We start from the raw sequence: 19,941 nt of genomic DNA, 5'->3' as shown, positions 1-19,941 counted from the left end.
GCAGCTTCTGAAACTCTTCTTAGCTTGGCTCCTTGAACGCAACTGGAAGTGCACGTAGCAGTGACCTTTCCCAGGGGTTCTTACTCTCTACAACTGACTCTCCTCTTAAGCAAATTTTGGAAGATTTGTCCCATGTGTGTGGCAAGTCCAAACTGTGATACTTGCACCATGTAAACCAATCCTTTCATTTTCAATGTAACTGATTCCTAGCAAAGAGGAAATGCTTTCACTAATCTTTTGAGTGATCTTGCAAGATGGTTGGAAAAACTATTAGAAACAGTATAAAAAAATTAGGAAATCTAAAAACATTCCTCCAGTTAAAACACTGTTGGCAATAACAGAGGACAGCTTAGGAAAAACTCAGTAATTTCTTCTCCCCACACAAGACTCAAACTCAGGTTTGATGAGTCCATTCTGCTTAAATGAATCACAGTGGAGTGTGGAATTCAAACTTCAGGAGGAAGAATTTGGGTTAGATATTAGGGAGACACTCTTCCCTGTGAGGGAGGGGAGGCCCTGGAACAGGTTGCCCAGAGAAGCTGTGGCTGGCCTATCCCTGCCAAGTGTCCAAGGCCAGGCTGGAGGGGGCTTGGAGCAATGTGGGACAGTGGGAGGTGGCAAGGGCTTGGAATGAGATTATCCTTAAGGTCTCTTTCCACTCTGTACCTTCTGCTCATTTAAAACAAGAGCTATAAACAAGAGTTTAAAAAATTGTAAGGGCTTTTATTATTAATCCTTAAAAACATAATCAATTTTGAACACAACTTACCTACATCAAAGTGATCACTAATGCATGCAGTGCCTTCACTTGCACAGCTTTCCTTGGATTTCTTGCTCTTCACCTCCTGAGCTCTGATCACTGGAGACACGGCTGGAAATAGCAGAAGAACAGATTAGCTGAACACCACCTTCTGTTCCAAAGGTTGAGGTCTCAGGTAGAGCCACCTGAAGCTTCAGCAAGTCCTTCCATAACAAGTTATGCCTGTACCCACCATGCCCTTACAAAAGCAGCTTCAGTTTGCAATTCTTTATGTGAATATAGAAAAAACACCGAGGATATTAATGGATGGCCAAGAACAAAAATGAGAACACTTACCCTTGATTTATTTAAATAAATAAGTTCATTAGTTTTACCTACATGAGGTCACTTGTATGTCCCTAACAGAAATGCACTGAGCTATGAGGGGAAATAATCATTTCCCAGACTTGTGCAACGAGACTTAAAGGAGAAAAAGGGAAGAGACTGGATATGCAATAAGAAAAACTGCAGAGAAAAGAAACCCTATCTCATTTGGTATCCTGCCATCCCAGGAGCTCACGCAACTAAGTTTTGGAAATCTTGCAGTTTCCCTGAAAGCATCACCAGCTTGTCAAAAATTCGCTGTAATTGGCCATGACAGCACACAAGGACACCCCTGAGCAGCTGCCATGTTTGACATGTTAAGGATCCTGAATCTTATTAGATTTAAAGGGCATTGTGGAGTTAATCTAATTACTCTCCCAGGAGCAGGATAATGAAGAAGTGGGTACTGCTAGTAAAACTAGTGTGTGCTACTAAAAGCACAGGTAGTGCTTTGGCAGGTACCAAGAACAGTTTCTGGAGAGTGTGTGTTTTTTTCAATAAAACAGGAATATTTTTGGTAAACATTGGCACTTTGTTTTCTTTTATCTCTAATAATGATTCCACCAGGTTTTGCAGCCTTTGCATCATGTTCTGTAGCCTCTTTGGTGTGGGCTCACTACTTTCCATGAACTGAGAAGCTAGGGAAAATAGTAATAATATTATCATCAATAATAATAAAAAAGGTCATTATAAATTACCTAAACATTCCCTTTAAATTGAAGTTCTTACAAAATAAAAGCTGCACCAACATCTTCAGTAAATCCCAGAAGTTTGCTAAATGTGTTACAAGAAACCACAACAGCTATTACAAATATTTTTTTTTCTGCAAATATTGACGACAAGCATCCTTAGAGCCTTTTAATTTGAGTAAGGCAATTCACCAAACCTTAAAATCAGCAGTGCATGGAATTTATCTTCTCACTAGTCCTTGTTCACTTCCCAAACAGGGAATATTGTGGCTGCTCACAACCCAGGACTCCCTGTCCATTACAAACTCCTCTTGCTCAACTACTTCTCTAGTCTTCTTGGTAAAAAAAACCCTATTTGCAGCTGTTTTGGAGAATCCCTGGTTGCTGCAGTTGAACTCTAAATTCAACTATATCAGTTCCTGAAGGCAGTTTTCACAGCATCTATGGGCAAGAAAAGAGAAGGTAGTTAAGAATGATATCTTCAAACCCTGCTGCTCAAAGCCACATCCCCATATTTCTCTTAGATAACAAAATTCATGTCATCACAGTTTAAAAGGTACTGACCATCCAGTACTTGGAAAGAAAGCAACAATTTTTGATTCCTCTAAAAAGCCCACCCCTATCTAAACACCCAAATCAAGAACTCAAGAGCCTGAATTTAGGCTCCAAAAACGTGACAGTGCTACTTATGCTAATGACACAAGTAACATGGAAGTTAGCAATTTTGGGTGTGCTCATGTCAGACTCTGAGGAGCCGCTTTCCAAAAAGATAGAGATTTTGTAGGAAGTGCAATCCAGACTTTGTAATAGCACCTGCCAAGAGGTATTTGAGTAAATTCCCAGGAAAAGACAGTGTACTTGGACTATATTCTTCATAGTTATCTGTGATGTTTCAGTTTGACCTCAGTGCTGCCAGTGAAAACTTACCAAGGGACGTAAGGAGCAGGGAAACATCCTGGGGCTGATGATCTGCAGGATGTGAGCAGGAAGGAGCCCGGAAAGCAAAATGAGGGCAAAATCTGCATTCTGGAAGGATTATGCTAAAGGTTGGTCATGCTAGCCAGCATCCACGGTGAGAATGTGAAGCTCTCACATGGTCTTATACTATGTATGGAAATTAAAAGCAAACAACATAAGTATTTTTCAGAGCTCTTGCTTAGAGGGATGAAAGCAACATGAAAGCTTGGTTTTATAACTCCCAGGAAGCTCTTAGCATTATGAATAAAACAATACAAACAACCTCAGTACTGGGGCTGTATTAAAAAAGCCTTAGAAAGTGAACCTCAAATGAGTACTGTAAGAAGCAGGTTACTCAGCTAAGTGAAAACACTTCTCACTGTCCTAATATGTGCTTGTCCACTATGCTTGCTGTAGCAGCCTCTCCAGCTGCATTATGAAGTACCCTTATGTTCTGGATTAGAAACACCAGAATTTGTGCTGTATTGATTTTTCAGCTTCATGTTCTGCTGTCATTTTTGGAAAAAAAAAGAAATTGCTGCATTTGGATATTTACATATGGCAGGAAAAGAAGGAGTCGTGAACAAAAATAAAAACAAGCACTAGAGGCAAATGGTGTTGTCACCTTCTATTTCCCTACCATCTAAAGCAACTGAGGAGCCTGAGAAACAACAGAAGCTTCCAGATTATCTCAAATTTATGTGTAAACCTAACCCCTCTTGCAAAAACACATCCCACACTGCTCCTGAAGCACATCAAGAGCCAGATCCCAGTTTCAGAGGGCACTGCAAGTACACAGCACACAACAGAAATAAATCTATTATTCTTACACTGCATTCTTCATGGTTGTTAAAAGGGATTTTCTCCCACCATGGCTGCTGAGATCCACGGAGGGAATGTCACTGTCTGAGATTGTTAATTCTTGAATAAACCTCTTTAGATCTTGCAATGGTTCTTCCTTCAGCATGTCCAGCTTGGAAGGCTTCTGAAACAAAATAATTCAATTGAAAAGGATTTACAAAGGCAGTCTGTTATCAGTTCTTACCCCAGCTCATCCAAATGCACATAGTTTTTTCCCCCTTGACTCCTGTTTTGTCCCTTTTAAGCTGTGACCCCAGGTACTGATGTACAGGGCACAGACACAGCAGCACCTGGGGATGTTTGCCAGGCACTCATTGCTGTAGCAGCCGAGCTGCCTGCAGGTACAAAGCCCTTCATTGCCACAGCCATCTCACATGAAGCACAATATTATTCTCATTTTACTGCTCAGGACTTGAGGCAAAGGCCTGCTTCAAAGAACCCTTTCTTTCAGTGAAAACGGCATTATTCACTGCTGAGAACTGGATTTTTCAGCTTTTCACATGTTTGCAGCACTGTTCCCACAGACCTTTGCTCCATTGGGGGATGGAACTGGTTGGAAGCATTTTGCTACCCCATTTTAATAAAAAAAAAAAACAAGTAATTTAATTTTTACTGTGAACACACTGGTTTCTGCAGGGCTTATATGGGGAACAAATCCTCAGCTTCATAATGGGTCAAAGTGACACTGAGTCAGACCAAATGCTCCTTTTTGGCATTTCAGCTAGGAAACCAGACCATCACTAAGTGTTGGAGCTGCTTCGTTTCATACAATAACTAATGATGCAGGAACCAAGAAGATTAAAGCAGACTGATTCAAGTGCTCCTGCAACCTGTTGGGTCCTCACTGTGGTACTAAAATAAACATCAGTCCTTTTTCCTTCTATATCTTCAGAAGTACAAATTGATTAACTCAGAGTAAAGAGAATGGGAGTGCCTGATGCTGCAGGGATTTCACAGAAGGAACTATCCTTTGCTCCTCGATGTAAATGTTTGCCACCACATGAGGAAGTAAACCAGAAAATATTCCTGAAAAATGCCTGCACTAACTTGTGGTCTCCTATAGGTTTTGAGGTTGAAATTAATGAAAATACCTGGGAGCTACATCAGGCTACTTCTGGAGATTTAGACAAAATGCATGAAGAAAACAAGTAAAGATTTTTTTTTAATGAGAAATTAAGAGTTGATGTTTTCTGTAATGAAAAATCAGAGCAACACTAGAATTTCGTTTAAATCTAAAGGTAGAGGTACAAAACCAAAAGGAAGAACAATAATGTGGATAAAACTGAAGAAAATGATAATGTCTTATGATGAAACTGCTGTTCCCAAGGTACTATTCACTTACAGCAGGAGCCTCACTGCAGCCTCAAGAGCCCATGGTTAGAAATAAAGCAAAAGTAAAAACCATCCTCTGTCCATCTCAATAGTAAAGATGGGGAGTGGACTCCATCTACTGTTTTGTTGTCCTTACTGTAAATAGCACTTCAGAAACCTGGAATTACGGACATGTGCAGCACTGAGTAATTCCACATGGAAAAGGGTTTCAGAACAGATTTCTGAGAGTTGTTTGCACTCACGAGGGTTAAACCTACAGGCAGGCCCCAAAGCAAATGAAGCTTCTGAGGAAGGCACTCACTCTCACGTGCAAGGTGTGCTGCAGCCTGCAGAGCACTGCTTCCTGCTGCTGCCACTGGATGATGCACTGGCACTCTGCAAACTGCAGGGGTGCCTGCAACAGAGCACAGAAGGGCCACGAAAGAGCTGTGCTACCTCTCTGGGCATTGCACTCTTGGCTGTCCTCTCTCTCACAAAGAAACAAGGTGCACACAGGGGTGCTGTACTTACCTCCTGCTATCAGCATAGAAATACCGCAGGATGCCTTTGCTGACATGCTCACAAGAGCAACTGGTTACACAGCAGCCATAACATGCCCACCAGAATGTCCCAGAAGGGACAATACCCTTCCAGGGCCAGTCTCAGATCCACTGAACACCTCTGGGATTAGAAAATCCAGCTGCGCTAGTGAGGCAAAACTACACTCAAGGGATGGCTGAGAGCTTGGCTCACACACCTTAGTTAAGTTGCTGTCTACCTTTCCTTCCTTAAAAAACTGACTCTGTAAAGGGGTGAGAATAGCCATACCCTTCAATAAAGGTAAGCTTCCAGTGACAAGCACTTAAAATAAGAAATGCTACACTTGGGAGGAGCTATTACAATTCTATCACCTTTCTTTTTTTTAAGGAATTTGAGAATGACTTTCTATGACCTTGCATAGAAATTTACATCCGAAAAGGTTTCAATCCTGAGAGGACTCTTCCTTCTGGAAGGGCAGCATCTTACCTGCAGGGCTCCTGGGATTTCTGTGCCAGTCAGACCAGAGCTAACCCTAGGGATCAGGTATGCCAGCAACAGAAATCAAACCTAAATAAAAGGAAAAGGCAAACAGAACAACACCATGCTTTGTAAAAATTCCCTCACATGGAAGAAGAGAGAAAGCAGCCGTGCCCAGAGTCAGTGGAAAGTTCTACAGCCTTTTTTCACACAACCCTTCTACTAGAAATTCCCTGTAGTTTAGATTCTCCTGAGCTAATAAGGAGTAAAACAAGACATTTCTCAATGAAAATAGAAGCCTCTTGCTATTAAAAAGCTCTTCAGGTGAGGATCTTACAGCACGTGTGAAAACAACATATGAAAGCCAACCCTCCTCTTCCCAGGGGACTGGGAGAACATGCAGAATTCTCCCTCAACTGAGAGTTTCCTTACATTACCTTATCAAGGGCTCTCTCCATCTTGGATAGTTTTTCTTTCAGGCGTTTGTCTTGTGATCTCAGGATCTCCAAGTCCCCAGCAATCCTGATATTTTCTGCTCTAATACAGCTCAATTTTTGACTTAGTTGACTAATTTCTTCTCTGAGGTAATGCTTCTCCTGAATTTAGGATGAGGACATACTATGAGTCCAAAATGCATAAACTGTAGACGTGCTGTACATTTCTATCTTTGGAATATCTGAGCTAACCCTTCGAGAAGCTTAGGTATTGGATGTTGCACAAAGATGAGGCTCGGTAACAAGAAGAAAGGGTAACTGGACTGGTTTTAGTGAAACAACATCTCAACTTTTTGATCATTATTGAAAATGGAATTTTAGGCTTCAGGATCCACAGGATCCCAAGCCAGTGAAGAAATAGGACAGGTTACAGAGAACAAATATAAAAGATCATTCAGTGAACTACAGCTCTTGGTTACTGAGTGATTTGTTACAGAAAGTGGAAAAGGACTCATGGTGATAGACAGACACTGACACAGAGTGTTGCTGTCCAGAACTGCCTCAGAATCCTGAGAGGAAGCAATGAGGACCAGGATCAGAAGGATACTCAATGTGTAAGTTGACCATTCTAGGAATAACTGATAGGTAAGAGCCTGATTCTCATCACAACTCCTCTCATTCTTCCAAGAACAAATATAAATTAAGACCTGCCTCTGCAGAAGGCTCATTTCCATGGACACCTAGTAAAACTATTTTGGGTCCTTCATGGGCTGACTGTGCTTTTGCCCATGCATTTCTCCCAAGACAAATCTCTCTAAGTGCAGTTAAATACTTTTAAAAGGAGCATTTTTTACCTCAGCTGCATTTGCCATTGCCTCTTCCAAGATTTTCATCTTGCTCTGTATGCATCTATCTGTCCTCTCTTGGCTGTGATCTGCTTCTGCATCCTTCCTGCATCTGCTAGAGCTGGAAAACACAAGGTTAATTCTGAGTGAATAATGAGAATTATGACTGCAATACTTCCAAATACTCTCTGATTGGTAAGAGAAATGTATGTGATTTTTGTGAAATTCAATCCGCAGTTACCATTGCCATCAAATCCGTCCACAGTCTTCAGAGCAGTCCTGGCCTGTTTCAGTTCAGCTTGGGCCAACTTCAACTGCATTTGCAGTCTGTTTGCACTCTTTTCCATTTCCTTGATTTCACCCTGATAATTCCTCTTCAAATGCCTCTGGTGAGAGAAAGACCCAAATCAGAGTGACAAAAAAATTTTCCTTCTTCTAAACTGAGAATACTGATCTGCTGCCAGTTTGTGACAAAGGTAATGCTCCTAAGGGGTACTTCCTGAGGGTCCAGGGGTGTGCAGAGAGAAAAGCATGTCACCAGGAGCATCCAGCCAGCTGCCATGCAGAGTTAACTGAGAATAACCTTGGATTTTGGTGGCTTCTCTGGGTCCAGATCCTACTTTTTCTAAGTTTTAAATAACATATTCATATTTATACATTTCAAAAGTATTTTTATTTTTAGAATTTTATACATCTGTATGTATTGTAATAATATCTCTGGATGGGGTTTCCCACATATTAGTTGCAAAAATATTGAAGCCAAAGCATCTGCTTTTGTTGTAGCAGAAAATTTGCAACAAAACAAAGTTTCACTATAATTTTGACCAGCCACGGCTAATGGGATCCAGCACTGCTCCTACATACCACACTGGAAAAAAAAAGGTCAGGTTGTTATTCTGTGATTTACTACATCTGCTTTTTCCACCTCCTGACTCAGGCAGTTTCAAGTATTTCTTGCTCATAGTGAGATAGGCCATAAAGATTGTGTTCCCCCCCCCTCAGTGCCAGAGCCCCACGCCGTGACACAGCTCCCTGGAACCATCTGACCATCCTGGGCTGGCAGGAGCCTCAGGCTGTACCAGCAGCCATATTTGGATTCAGCCAGCAGGCTGCTCTTTTATTTTTAACATGAGCCCAAATTAGCAGCCATGGGAGCTGAGCTGAGGCTCCCTACCTGCAAGGCCAGCTAGCTCCCTCTGGCCAGCCTGGAGTTCCTACAGGAGCTCACCTTCTTCCAGTTTTGCATCATTCAGTGCCTGGAGCCTCTTGGTGCATGTGTTAACCTGCTGAACCCTTTCCAGCTCCAGCTCGCTCAGCCTGGCTTCCATTTCAAGTATTCTGGCTTCTTTCTCATCCCTTGCACTCTGCTTACATAAAAAACAATTTTGTGTGATATACATAATTACATAAAATAACCACAAATGTGGGTGGACAACACTGCTTACAACCCCAGTTTGGGGCAAGAAAGCAAGCCCCTGAGTGAAAGAGACCAATTATTGGCGTGAAAATTGCTAATCCAGGCAAAGAGGGTGCAGCAGAATTGGATCTGATGGCTTTAAAGAATAACTAACCTTACCAGGTGTAGCATATCAACACGATTCCCATTGTCTTGTAGCAGCCCCCTATGTGTACTCAAATGCCTTCTCACAAAAGAGGACTAAATTCCCTGTCTGGAGTGATTTTCCATCTCAAGATGCTGACCTGCATGGGACTACCACATCCTGTATTTCTTGTCTGAGAAATAACCAGTGTCCTCAGCTGGGAATTCTGAGTGCTGCCTGTCGGCTCCTTCTCACTAACACTTGGTATTTCTGGTTCTGTTCTGGCTTGGACACTCATCTCACCGAGGTCATTCCAGCACACACCAGCCTTTTGGCAGCTGCTTTTCACCAGAGAATTATTCATGGGTCATGTTATACTATTATCCTCCTCTGCCCAACTAACTGAGTGCTGTTAGAGTTCCAGGGGCATTGCCTGCCCTTCCTCAAAACAACACTATCAGCACATTAGGGCAGAGATTTAAAACCATAAAACATTTACTGTCATAAAGAGACACAAATACACTATTGTTTGCATACCTTAAGTTCTTCTGCTTTGAGTTTCCAGCCATTTAGTTCTTTTTTCAGCTGGGATTTCTCCACCTCCATTACAGCAGCAGTTTGGCCATGCTGGCCCATGATCTGGGTCAGGCTATCAATTGATTTTTGGAAGATCTCAACAATCCTTTCCTTCTCCAACAGGCACAGTTTCAGCACCTCACCCTCTGACTGCACCTCGTGCAAGGAGCAGCCCGCTTCACTCCTCCCAGGCTGGAGCTCCTGCATCCTGCTGCCAGGCTGGCAACGTAGCTCCCTGATTTCCTGGCTGGTGGCTCCAAGGGCTCTCTCCTTGTCCTGCAGACAGGCCACCAGAGCTGAGCCTGTTTGCTCAGCAGCCTCTGCTTGGCTGCCAGATGCACCAATGTGACTTGATGCAGAGCTTCCTTTGTCATCTCCAGCTGCACAAAGAGGAGAGTCTCCCAATGCTTTCGTTGGTTTTTTTCCTCAATTGCAGCCATCTGAAGAATACCAATACAAGGATCAACCAAGAGATTTTTTTATTTTCACCTTTTGAATGTCCTGGCACATTTCTGGTTTTCTGTAGAACATGTTCAACACCTGAGTTGTACAGAAAAATTAGGTCAGGATGCTTTGACTCCTCTCTCTCCATTTTAGTAACTAAACAGAATATTGAATTTTTTAAACACAGGAAATAAAAAATGTTAAACTGATGCAAAAAAATTTAATCAACTGGCCATGTTAATACAAAATTCAGGGCACTTAAGGCTAAAGTGATAAAACTCTACTGGCTGCTCTGTGAAGTTGGGGAAAAATAATCACATGAACAATTTATTACTGATTTAATTCCTGCAAGCAGAAATGAGCAACATTTAAAGCACAAAGTACTGTGACTGAGAAACTGGTAATAGTGCAAAGTACAAACGGAATAAAACAGTGAACTTCCGGGTGGGAGGATTTTCAACCAAAAATAATGGATTGAGAAAATGCAGAAGGATGTACGAGTTAGCTCAAGCCTCTGGTTTGGTAGAAAATAAAGTCATCAACTGTATCTTTACTCATCATGCAAAGAAGGTTACCTAATTACAGCCCAGTCTGGAAAAAAGGGGAGTGTAAAGGCAGTTTCTACTTCGCCAAAAGGAATTCTGACACAGCATTCACTGGTTCATAAACCCAATCTTGATTATGGTTTTATTTAAAACTGCATCAAGTAAAGCCTTATGAAAGCCTTTAAGTTAGCAACCACTCTTACAGACAGCTCACATTCAACAATGTGTTTGGTAGATGTGGTGTCATTAAACTTTCTGGAAATGTACAAAAAGCCATTTTGGAGGCTGAGAGACAAAACCACCAACCTGCCACTCCATTTGCCTGTGACACTCCATCCTCATTTCCTTCACTGCTTTTTCCATGCTCTGCAGCTGCAAGTTTCTATTGTCCAGGTGCCCCCTGAGCTGCTCCATGGGGATGCTGTTCTTTGCTCTGATCCCAAAATGGCTTTATCTGCTCTCTTTCCTATGGAGTTCAGTCTATAAGAAATTAAAGTTGTCGCCCTCCTAAATAAATTCACGAGTTTTTTGTTCTCTTAACGATAATTTAATATTTAAATCATGTTAAAAACACTGACGTACACATTTCAGAGCTCCTCATTTCAACAACATGAATTTAAAATATGGCCCAAACAGAATTACTAAGGAGCATTTCTGCTAAACATAACTTCTGCTGTTGTTTACTGCTTGAATATTGGATAAGTCTTCCAAACTACGTGTTAAAGCACCAAGGTTCCTTAACAGAGGGATCTGAACTGTGAGCTTATAGTGGAGGTAGCTCAGCATCGTCATATGATTTGCAGAGGTTTCTGTGTCTTTGAATTTATGACAAAGTCTTAATTCTCAATGTCCCTCATTGCTATTGGCAAAGGCCCTTGGGCCTTTAACAGCTAATTCAAATTTCTAGTTATAAATAATCCTCCAAATTAATTAGAAGGGGAAACAAAGCAAGGAGCAAATCTGAACACCAGAAATAAGGAGAGGCTTTTAGAAAGCAAGTTTTTTCATTACTATCACTTGTTTTTACCAACAGTTGATGAATCTGGTAATTTGGATTTCCAGATTTTTGTCCGTGTTGTGCCTGGTCTGTCTGAGCTTCTGCTGTCTCAGAAGCAGCTAGGTGCAACTGCTTCTCAAGACCTTGGACCTAGGAAAAAAGCAAATATTCATGAAGAATTATCTTAAGGCATTCTCTTTAAACAGTACATTCCATTTCTTCTAGTTTTCTCCTAGGACCTAACTGAAAGAAGCACAAATGTTATTTTTGACCCAGCAGAGTTTTCCCTGGGTATACTCATAATTGTGTTGTCTTCTTTAGTGATTAAGCTCAGTCTCATTTCAGAGTTAACTGAGGTTCTGGAGAGTAATTTGGCTGCCACCCTGATCCAGATCTCTTCAGAAGTCCCTTATCTACCACATAAATGCTGAGTGGAATGGTAAAATAACACTTGGGGGAATTATTTTTTTTTTTCCCCACAGAGGACTATTCCTTCACCATGGCTACCATCAGAAATCTCCAGAAAAACACGTTTTGTATCAAGCAGTGCTCACTTTCTCTGAAAGGAGGCAACTTCTGCCAGTGTGTAAGATGACAGACCAGTCTAAAAGGCTATTTCGTAAAGATACTCGTATGTGCAAAGCTTAAGATAATATAATTTATTCTATTATCCAGATTGCTTCAGAAAAACTATCTCTCATCAAAAAGACTTGGCTCCGGTCTCTGGAACATTTCACACCTCTACACACTCAGTTTTCCTGGCACCAATGCTAACAGGCAAATCCATACACACCTTGTTTTCAAATATCCTCCTCACTGCTTCTAACTGGGAGCAGAGCTGACAACCTGTGGATTCCAGGTGACAGACTTCATATGGATGCACCAAACTTGGGGTCCTTGCTTGTTCTCTATGGGAAGTGTGAGGTGGAGACATTAGAAACTGTAAGAACCATCAAAGGAGAAGCAGCCCCAGCCTCCTCATCCTCAGCCTGCCTAACACAAGGATGTTTTGTCTCTCCTCTATGTTGAGTGGGTTTGTGGGCTTATTTCCCCTTTTCAGTTCACAGTGCGTGCAACCAGAGCTTCACTTGAACAAAAGCACTGGGAAACCAAAAGAAGAGGGCAGAGAGTGGAGTGTAGGAGCAGCACAAGCTTCCTCTCCAATTCAGGTTACTCTTTAGCATTCCCTGTACTAGAATCAAAACCTAGACGTCATGATCTGTCTCCACCCGGCTTCGGAGGCTGCTTGCAAGCTGCAGGCACTGTCAGCGTTAAGAGGCAGTGCTGCCACCTCGTGCTCATGCTCATTGCTTACCTGCCCAATCCTCCTCCCAAAAGAAAACGCTGGCTGCAATTCCATCTTGGAAAATAGTAACTCCTTTCACTGGTCAGGAATACAGTCAATTCGATGTTCGGTTATTAAGTATCAAGCTATGGATAGTTTTACTTTGAAGGGGTTACTGTATAACTCAAGGGGGTGGTGGGGCAAACATTAGGACATCCCCAACAACAAAGGACAAAGCTCTCAGCAAAACCAGCAAGAAAAAGCTGGTTTCACCACCAAAATCACTTTCAGATTTTTTTAATTTTAATGGTGGAACTGGTGTCCCAACAAATTCCACGAGCCCACTTAAGTGACACCTGGAAAAGTAAGGTGCAGAGATTCTTCCAAAATAGAATTTTCGGGGCAGTAAATAAAACAGGAGATTGTCAGCATGGAAGGAAAAAGCAGCAGAAAGTCATCAGCAAATTGACGGAAGAATTACTGAAGTCCTCAAAAACATTGCTTGCTACCCCCTAGTCACCCCACCCCAAATACAACCATCATCACAAAGGAGTTTTCTGTGGAACACGTGAAAAATGTCTGGATATGCTTTATGAATTAAAAAAAAAATTATTTGATGTTGCTAGATTGTTATTCTTAGAGGGAAGCTACTCCCTGAGGAAGCCTGCTGTGCCTCTCAGAGCTCATACTCTCCAGAGGATACATCTGTCTCAGCCTTCAGAGCTGCTATCCTCTAGTCCATCTCTTTCCAACTGCATTTCCAGCAGTTTGCTCTGCCACTCACACTTAAATGGATTTCCTGTTGCTCACACAGCTCGGTGCTCCAAAGGAGAAAAAACAACGAATCAAATTAAACCAACCAAAATACTGAAGACACGACCTGAATAAAAAAAGAGGCTGCTCAAAATAATGCTGATGAAACTGCCCAAAGACTCAGCAGTGACAAGGACTCACCTAGATTTAAAAAGCTGCCCAAAATTTCAACTCGCTTCATGCAGCCTCTTCTGCACATCTCCACCTTTCTGAGAGAAACTGTAGAGTAAGAGGAGGGTTTGGTTATAAAAAACCTTGAGCAGAGAAGGAAGCAAAGCTGAGCCCGTTCACTCTGTCTTATTTTATTGGAATTGATCAGGCAATGGACTATTTGCTCCATTCCTGAAGGTGTGATGCCCGTTTGAAGCATCAGTCTGAGTGAATCAGTATATCACATCTCAGTTTGCCATCAATTTTCAAACATATTTATGACCCTTCTGTGGGAGAAACCTTCAAATATTAGATACACCACGGTTTATAAAAATCACTAAATCCAAGCAATACCTTGCTTGGGGGGTGGGGGAAGGACACATAGCAGGGACAGGAATTTTCTAACACAAAACTTTTGTACTACCTTAATTCCTGGATATTCTTGTTCATTGGGACAGCACCCCTGCGAAGAAAAATGTATGTATTTACTTTTTAATCTATTAAGAATCAACTTTACGTAACAAAATTAATTCTGCCCATGTAATTTTAAAACTGCAGGAGGACTTCAAGATATTTAAGGGGAGGCGAGTCTCCCTCTTTTTCCAAACCTCCTGGTTTGTTTTGTCGGGACGAACGCAGATGCGGACAGAAAAGAAAACGTAGAGAAAAAAAGAAGAGAAAAAGAAATAAGAGAAAAAAAGAAGAGAAGTAGAAAGAGATTAAAGGTAGGTGAGAAAAAAAGAGACGAGGAAAGAGGCAAAAACCGGTTACTCAGCGGCAGTTTTAAATCATGTTATATAGACACGTTTCTTGTTTAAGCTTCTTTGATTTTCCTGTGTGCCCAGTCCTCCGGAGCACTCGGGGCCACACCGCAATCCAAGAGGGAGCTCCAGCAGCGGTGGCCGTACCTGGCTAATTGAAGGCCTCACACCGGGGAGTAACGGGGAGCTCTTGGTCCCACAGCCCGACCGTGAGGAGCCAGAAATGCGAGCGGAGGAGAAAACCCCCTCAGCCCTCCCGTGGCAGGCACTGGAGCTCCAGGAGCCGCTCCGTGAGGCGGGACAGGTCCCGTCGCTTTCCCGCCATCCCTCCGCTTCCCTCCGCGGGCCGTGAGGGACGGGCCGCCCGCGCAGCTCCGCACCCTCAGCGCTCCCAGCTCCGTAAGGGCGCTGCTGCCGACACCCCCCGCCCTGGGGAGAGCCGCCACCCTCCTCCCGCCTGCTCCTCGCTCGGGCTCCATCCCGAGCCGCCGGCCGCTCCTGCCACACCCGCTCGCTCCGTTGGGAATTGCGGCGCCCAGCCCCTCAGCTCCCAACATGGCCGCCGCCCCCTCACGGCGGGGGCGCCATTTTGCGGTCGGGAGTCCCAGGTGGTTTCGCGACGCCGTGCTTGAGGCTGGAGGTAGAAATGCTCTCAGGGGGAGAGGGGAAGGGCCTGGATAGTTTTCCATGGGATACTGAGCCAGTAAAATGGCACATTTTGGAGGGGTGACCGTGAGATGCCTGAAGACAGAAGTCGGGCTGAGGGGACTTTGTCCCGCAAAAGAGCCCAGAGGGTCAAAAGCAAAAGATTCAAAAGCATCTCGCTCTAATCCCAGTTCACTAATAAAAACTGGAATGTTTATATATTTATTTTTACATGAATCTCGTCAGTGACGACAAGTTTCTGTGTCCCCTGGTATTTTCAAGGTGAGGGAGAGGGTGCAGAGTCAAGAGGGAATCACCTCCCAGGAAATCACATGTCTGACTGTGCCATGTTGGATCCCTATTTCAGGAAGGAACACACAGGTGTCCCTACGCTGTCCCTGTTTCAGGTTGTTCAAAAGACCACCGTGATGCAAGTTTCCAGGAACAGGTGAATGAACTGGGCCCAAAAGGAAGTCCTCAGCTGGAGAGATTAAGTCCGAGAAAACTCAAGAGACAGACAGGTATGTTGTTCGATTGAAATTTCTGACTAAGATGAAAACCACATAACCATTCCTCAAGGGTACCACATAATTTTCACTGACCAGAGAAAAAACCATCCACCTAGTGCTAAAAGACAGACAAAAGGAGAAAAGTCGTCTTACATGGACTTCTACAGAAAATTAAGAATTAGCCAGCTGCAAACAGACCTCTGGTCTCCATTCTTGCTGCACTGCTATCCCAAGTGGAAAACAACTCGAGGAAAGGACTTTTACTGCACCACCCAGACGAGGCAGCAGCAAAAGGGTTTTTCTTATCCACAGGGATAAGAGGCAAATGAGCGTTTAGGTAAATAAAATACCCTACAATATCCTGAAGCTTTCTCATATCCTCAAGCGAGATTTTAATGCTCCAACAGTCCCGGGTGCTAACAAAGCATGAAAACTCACCTGGGAGGGGGCCAGCACCTACCTCTGGCAGGAGGCGCTGGGCTTTGTTTCTCCGGGATTTTGGATAGGGCACTGAGATTTTGCTCCTTACTGTGGGGCTGGGAAAGAAAGGGATCACTCATCCCCCCACTGTCACTCCTGGTTTTTTTTCAGTGGTGCGGGTTGGGAATCCACCTTCCCAAGCCCTGCTGGGGACCACCTGCTCCTTACTCCAGCCCCTGCGCTTGACTCGGTAACCTCGGGAACAAGCTCCTCCCTCAGGAGCCGATCATGTGCATGAGGGAGAGCCAATAAACGCCGTACCCAGGGCTTGATTTCTCTCCCCAGTGTCCTTCAAAGCCTGGCTTCAGCGGGAAAATTAATATTTTTTTTGCAGAGCACCACCTGTCCTGACTGCTGGTGCCTTTTTTTATCCCTTGTTTCCTGGGCGTCCAGGTCTGGAACACCCAGCAGCCCCTGTCACTCTTGAGACGAAATAACTCTCTTAGGATCAAATTCCCGTGTAACTTCCCTCCTATTTTCGAATACCTCTGAAAAGGTATCGAGATGCAAATACAAACTGCTTGTGTTTAAATTAGTCCATTCCTCCCAGAGAGAGGACGGTGAGCTGTACAGGGGGGATCGAGCCTCAGAGGAAGGGATTGGAGTGATTTATGCCAGCAGAGATTACTCAAATACCTGGGCCGTACCTACCAGCCACTTCAGAGCTGGTTAAAGGCTCTGAGAGTGGCTTGAACCATTTAGTGATGACCTTATTTGGGGTGGGAATGTTGTGCTGTTGTGATGTTGCACTGTGATGACTCTTTTTGATTCCTGGTTCCTGATTCAAGCTCTGTTTTCAGAAGAGTGGTGACATGAGATAGATGAAAATTCAGAAATTCAAAAAAAATTCAGGGAAAACCTGCAGTACTGAGTTCAAACGCCCTGGATTCGCGTCCTTCAGCTGTGGCAGCACTTGTGCTCTCCTCAGAGGGATGGATCCATTCCTCACCTTGGCTTGTTGCTTTTCAGTTTGATTTGAGGAGCTGAGCAACCCAGAGCAGTTCTGTGCCAGAGGCAATATTAAATGGAGAACTCCTTTCCTGTTCTCCAAAGAAAATTCTTTCTGTCCAGACTTCAAAGACAAGTGCCTTTTCCAACACCAGAAGGACGTGGATCCATTAATTTCACATGTTACTTCTGTTTCTCAGCTTTGTTCTTTCCTTTCACTCTCAGATCTCTCTTTTCCCCTTTCACTGTCAGATTTTTCATACTTTTACCTCAGGCCTATCCAGACACACAGGCTTATTCTGTGATTTGGAAGGAAGATGAACTCAAATCCAGCTGGGAATCTGGGTGGAGGTTCCCTGTGTAGCCCTAGGAATTTTCCTCTGGAAACACCGTCTGAGCATTGGTTGATGATTGCAATCCCTTTGATACCATGCAGTGCTGTAACGTGTTTTCTCTCTTGTTATTTCTTCTTTTAGATGCCAGACTGACATTTTCCAGAGCTAAGGACATAGATATGTTACAGTCAGCCCCAGCTGATGGGAGGTAAGTATAGGAATGCCATATTTTTTATTTATTTATTCCTGATTTTTTTTTTTTTTAAATACAATGAACTTCCAGGGGAATTGCTACCCCAGGAGGAAATGATTAATTCCTGAAGGGGTCCTGGGCTGATCCAGGAGAGCTGTGTCTTTTGACACTTGTGTTTTGTTCCATCCTACTGCAGATTTAGGCGAATGGCTTCAGGACTCCTGGGGAGAGGAAGAAGCTGGGCCCACTGGTGCCTGAAGGATGTCCATTATTTAAAATTCCTGATGCTCCTCAACTTACACAGAGCCCTGTCTGGGAGGAAAAGAGAAGTTCTTCAGTGATAAAACCCGGGACCAGGGGAAAAGGAGCATTTCTTTTTCAGCCTTTTCATGCTTCCTGAGTGGCTATCAACAAACCACTCTCTCTGAAAGGTAGGAGGGCCCGCATTATTTCACACAACTTCTCTTTCGACACAAACTGTGAATCTGCTTCCTCCCAGCTTACAGGATAGAACTAAGCAGCAGGCAGATTTAAACTAAGCCTAGTGTTGGGTTCTCCTGACAAAAGGGCAGTAACGACTGTGCACAAGATGAGCTGAATTTCGTCTCTTTGATTAGATCAGGCACTTTGAGTACTCAGGACAGATCCTGCTTCATTTTTGAAAGGGGAAAGTGTAGTAAATGCCCGTTAGCTAAGGAAATGGTAGCGCGTAAATCGATCGGCTTTGACTGTGACAATTTCTGGTTTCAGCAGACGGGGGCAGTGTTGCTCTGGTGAACTTCATTTGCAAAAGAAACTTGGAGTATTTCAAGGAATTTAGGAAAAGCAGTTGCCAGCTGCCTTGATTGATGATAAATACAGGGTTTGATTGGGACCTCTGAAAAGTGAAATCAGTGGTAATTTTTCCTGCTTTAGCAATGTAGTGCTCGATGAGGGAAAGGGCTTTGACATGACCGTTACAAATTTATTTTCCCTTACACCGAAACTGTGCAAAACTTCAAATATATTGTTCTGTGTGGAAAGTACTTTTCTGAGCCCAGGTCTCTTTTGGGTGCATCCCATCAAGGAGTATCTCAGCTCTGTCCTGAGAGGAATTCCTGTGTGGAATAAGATCCTGCTGAGGAAGTAGCACAGTATTTGGCAGCCCTTTTTGGGTGATTGATCCAACCTTTTTCTTTAGCTGGTTGTGAGTCTCCGATACATGGGAGCACCTACATGTGACCTTTTTTGAGCTGGATTAACAGGATGAAAAAAACCAGCAGATCTGGAGGTGGCAAGAGGAGAAAATTCTGTGCTTGCAATGGTGATAAATTTGACGGAGTTTTTGGCAAAGATGGTACTGGATTCAGCACTTGAAATGAACCACAGTGCTGGAGAAGAAGTTTAAGTGTCTCTCAGAAATCTGTTGGTAACTTTTAATCATCAGATGTAGCAGGCCCCATAAGAAATAGAGCTCTCACTGGAAATCTGGTGTCTGCAGGCAGGTGTGGTGACAAACATTTTGTGTGGGAAATGGATGCAATCCCGAGAAGTGCCTCTGCCTGTCCGCAGGCTGGTGTGTCCTTACACAGCCTTACCTGTTCCTGCTGGCTGTGGAGAGGAGGAGGCACGGTCCCGAGAGAGCTCCCGGAGCCCTCGCCCGTCCCTGGAAAGGCTGTGCAGAGCATGGGAATGAATTATTGCTCTTTGTGGTGGCTTGGAGTGAGGGTTTTCCCACTGAAACATTAGGAGCGTAAAACCTCACAAATCTGATTTGAGTCAGGCTAAAGGGTGAGTTCTGGATAATAGCAATCCGTGAGCCGGACCAGGATGTGAGGTTAGTGAAAACTCAGCCCCAGGGAGGGAAGCTGAGGGGGTAAAGCTCAGGATAAGCAAGGATTGAGGAATCATCTACCATGAAAAAGAAAGCAAGGGGCCTCTTTCCTGTGTTCATCTCCATGGCTGTTGGGAATGAAACCTAGGACACATAGGGCAAATAGAAGGCTCTGGGAACCTGTTACATCTTGTAGGGAATGGGATGGGGATGGGAATGGGGTGGCACGGACAAATGCAAGGATCCCTGGGTTTAGACTCCCAGCTCCAAAGCTTTTCCCCCACATTCAATAAGGTTGTGTTTACACAAGGCCCTGAGGGCCTGCAAACCCGAAGGAGAAATAATGCTCATCCCAGGCATGGTGAGGTCAAAAGCTGGGAGTGCCTTAGAGGCACAGACACAACGGTGTGCTTCCTCAGCTCTGCCAGCAGGAAGGGCAGTGGGCTCTGGTCTCTTCTCTCTGTTGTCCCGTTCGAGATTAAAAATGAAATTAAAAATCAGGAAAGGTTTTGCACACCTTCAGTGACACATGCTGTGACGTATGGTAAGTGATGAGCCAAGTCCCTAAGTCTGCGTGCACATAAGGAAGAGCAGATGCACCCACATCCACGTGTTCTGCCTGCATTAATGAAAGTATCCAGAGTTTTTGGTGGTGTTTCTTTTTTCATT

General features: G+C 43.7%; 1 protein-coding gene across 1 annotated transcript; it reads right to left on the bottom strand.

Annotated features, from left to right (window-relative positions):
* Window positions 1-317: 317 nt before the first annotated feature.
* CCDC158 (coiled-coil domain containing 158) lies at window positions 318-11,129 on the bottom strand. The gene is given in 16 exon segments (XM_062493680.1): window positions 318-325; window positions 770-871; window positions 1,207-1,219; window positions 1,655-1,761; window positions 2,740-2,831; window positions 3,600-3,754; window positions 5,264-5,356; window positions 6,396-6,554; window positions 7,247-7,299; window positions 7,302-7,358; window positions 7,479-7,621; window positions 8,399-8,601; window positions 9,316-9,701; window positions 9,704-9,794; window positions 10,650-10,774; window positions 11,060-11,129. Coding segments are annotated over 16 exon segments (1,857 nt in total).
* Between the last annotated feature and the right edge of the window lie 8,812 nt (window positions 11,130-19,941).

The sequence above is a fragment of the Cinclus cinclus genome, chromosome 5 (assembly GCF_963662255.1).
Source record: "Cinclus cinclus chromosome 5, bCinCin1.1, whole genome shotgun sequence".
NCBI lineage: Eukaryota > Metazoa > Chordata > Aves > Passeriformes > Cinclidae > Cinclus > Cinclus cinclus.
Note: the sequence above shows the minus strand (reverse complement) of the source record. Positions and strands in the feature narration are given on the sequence as shown.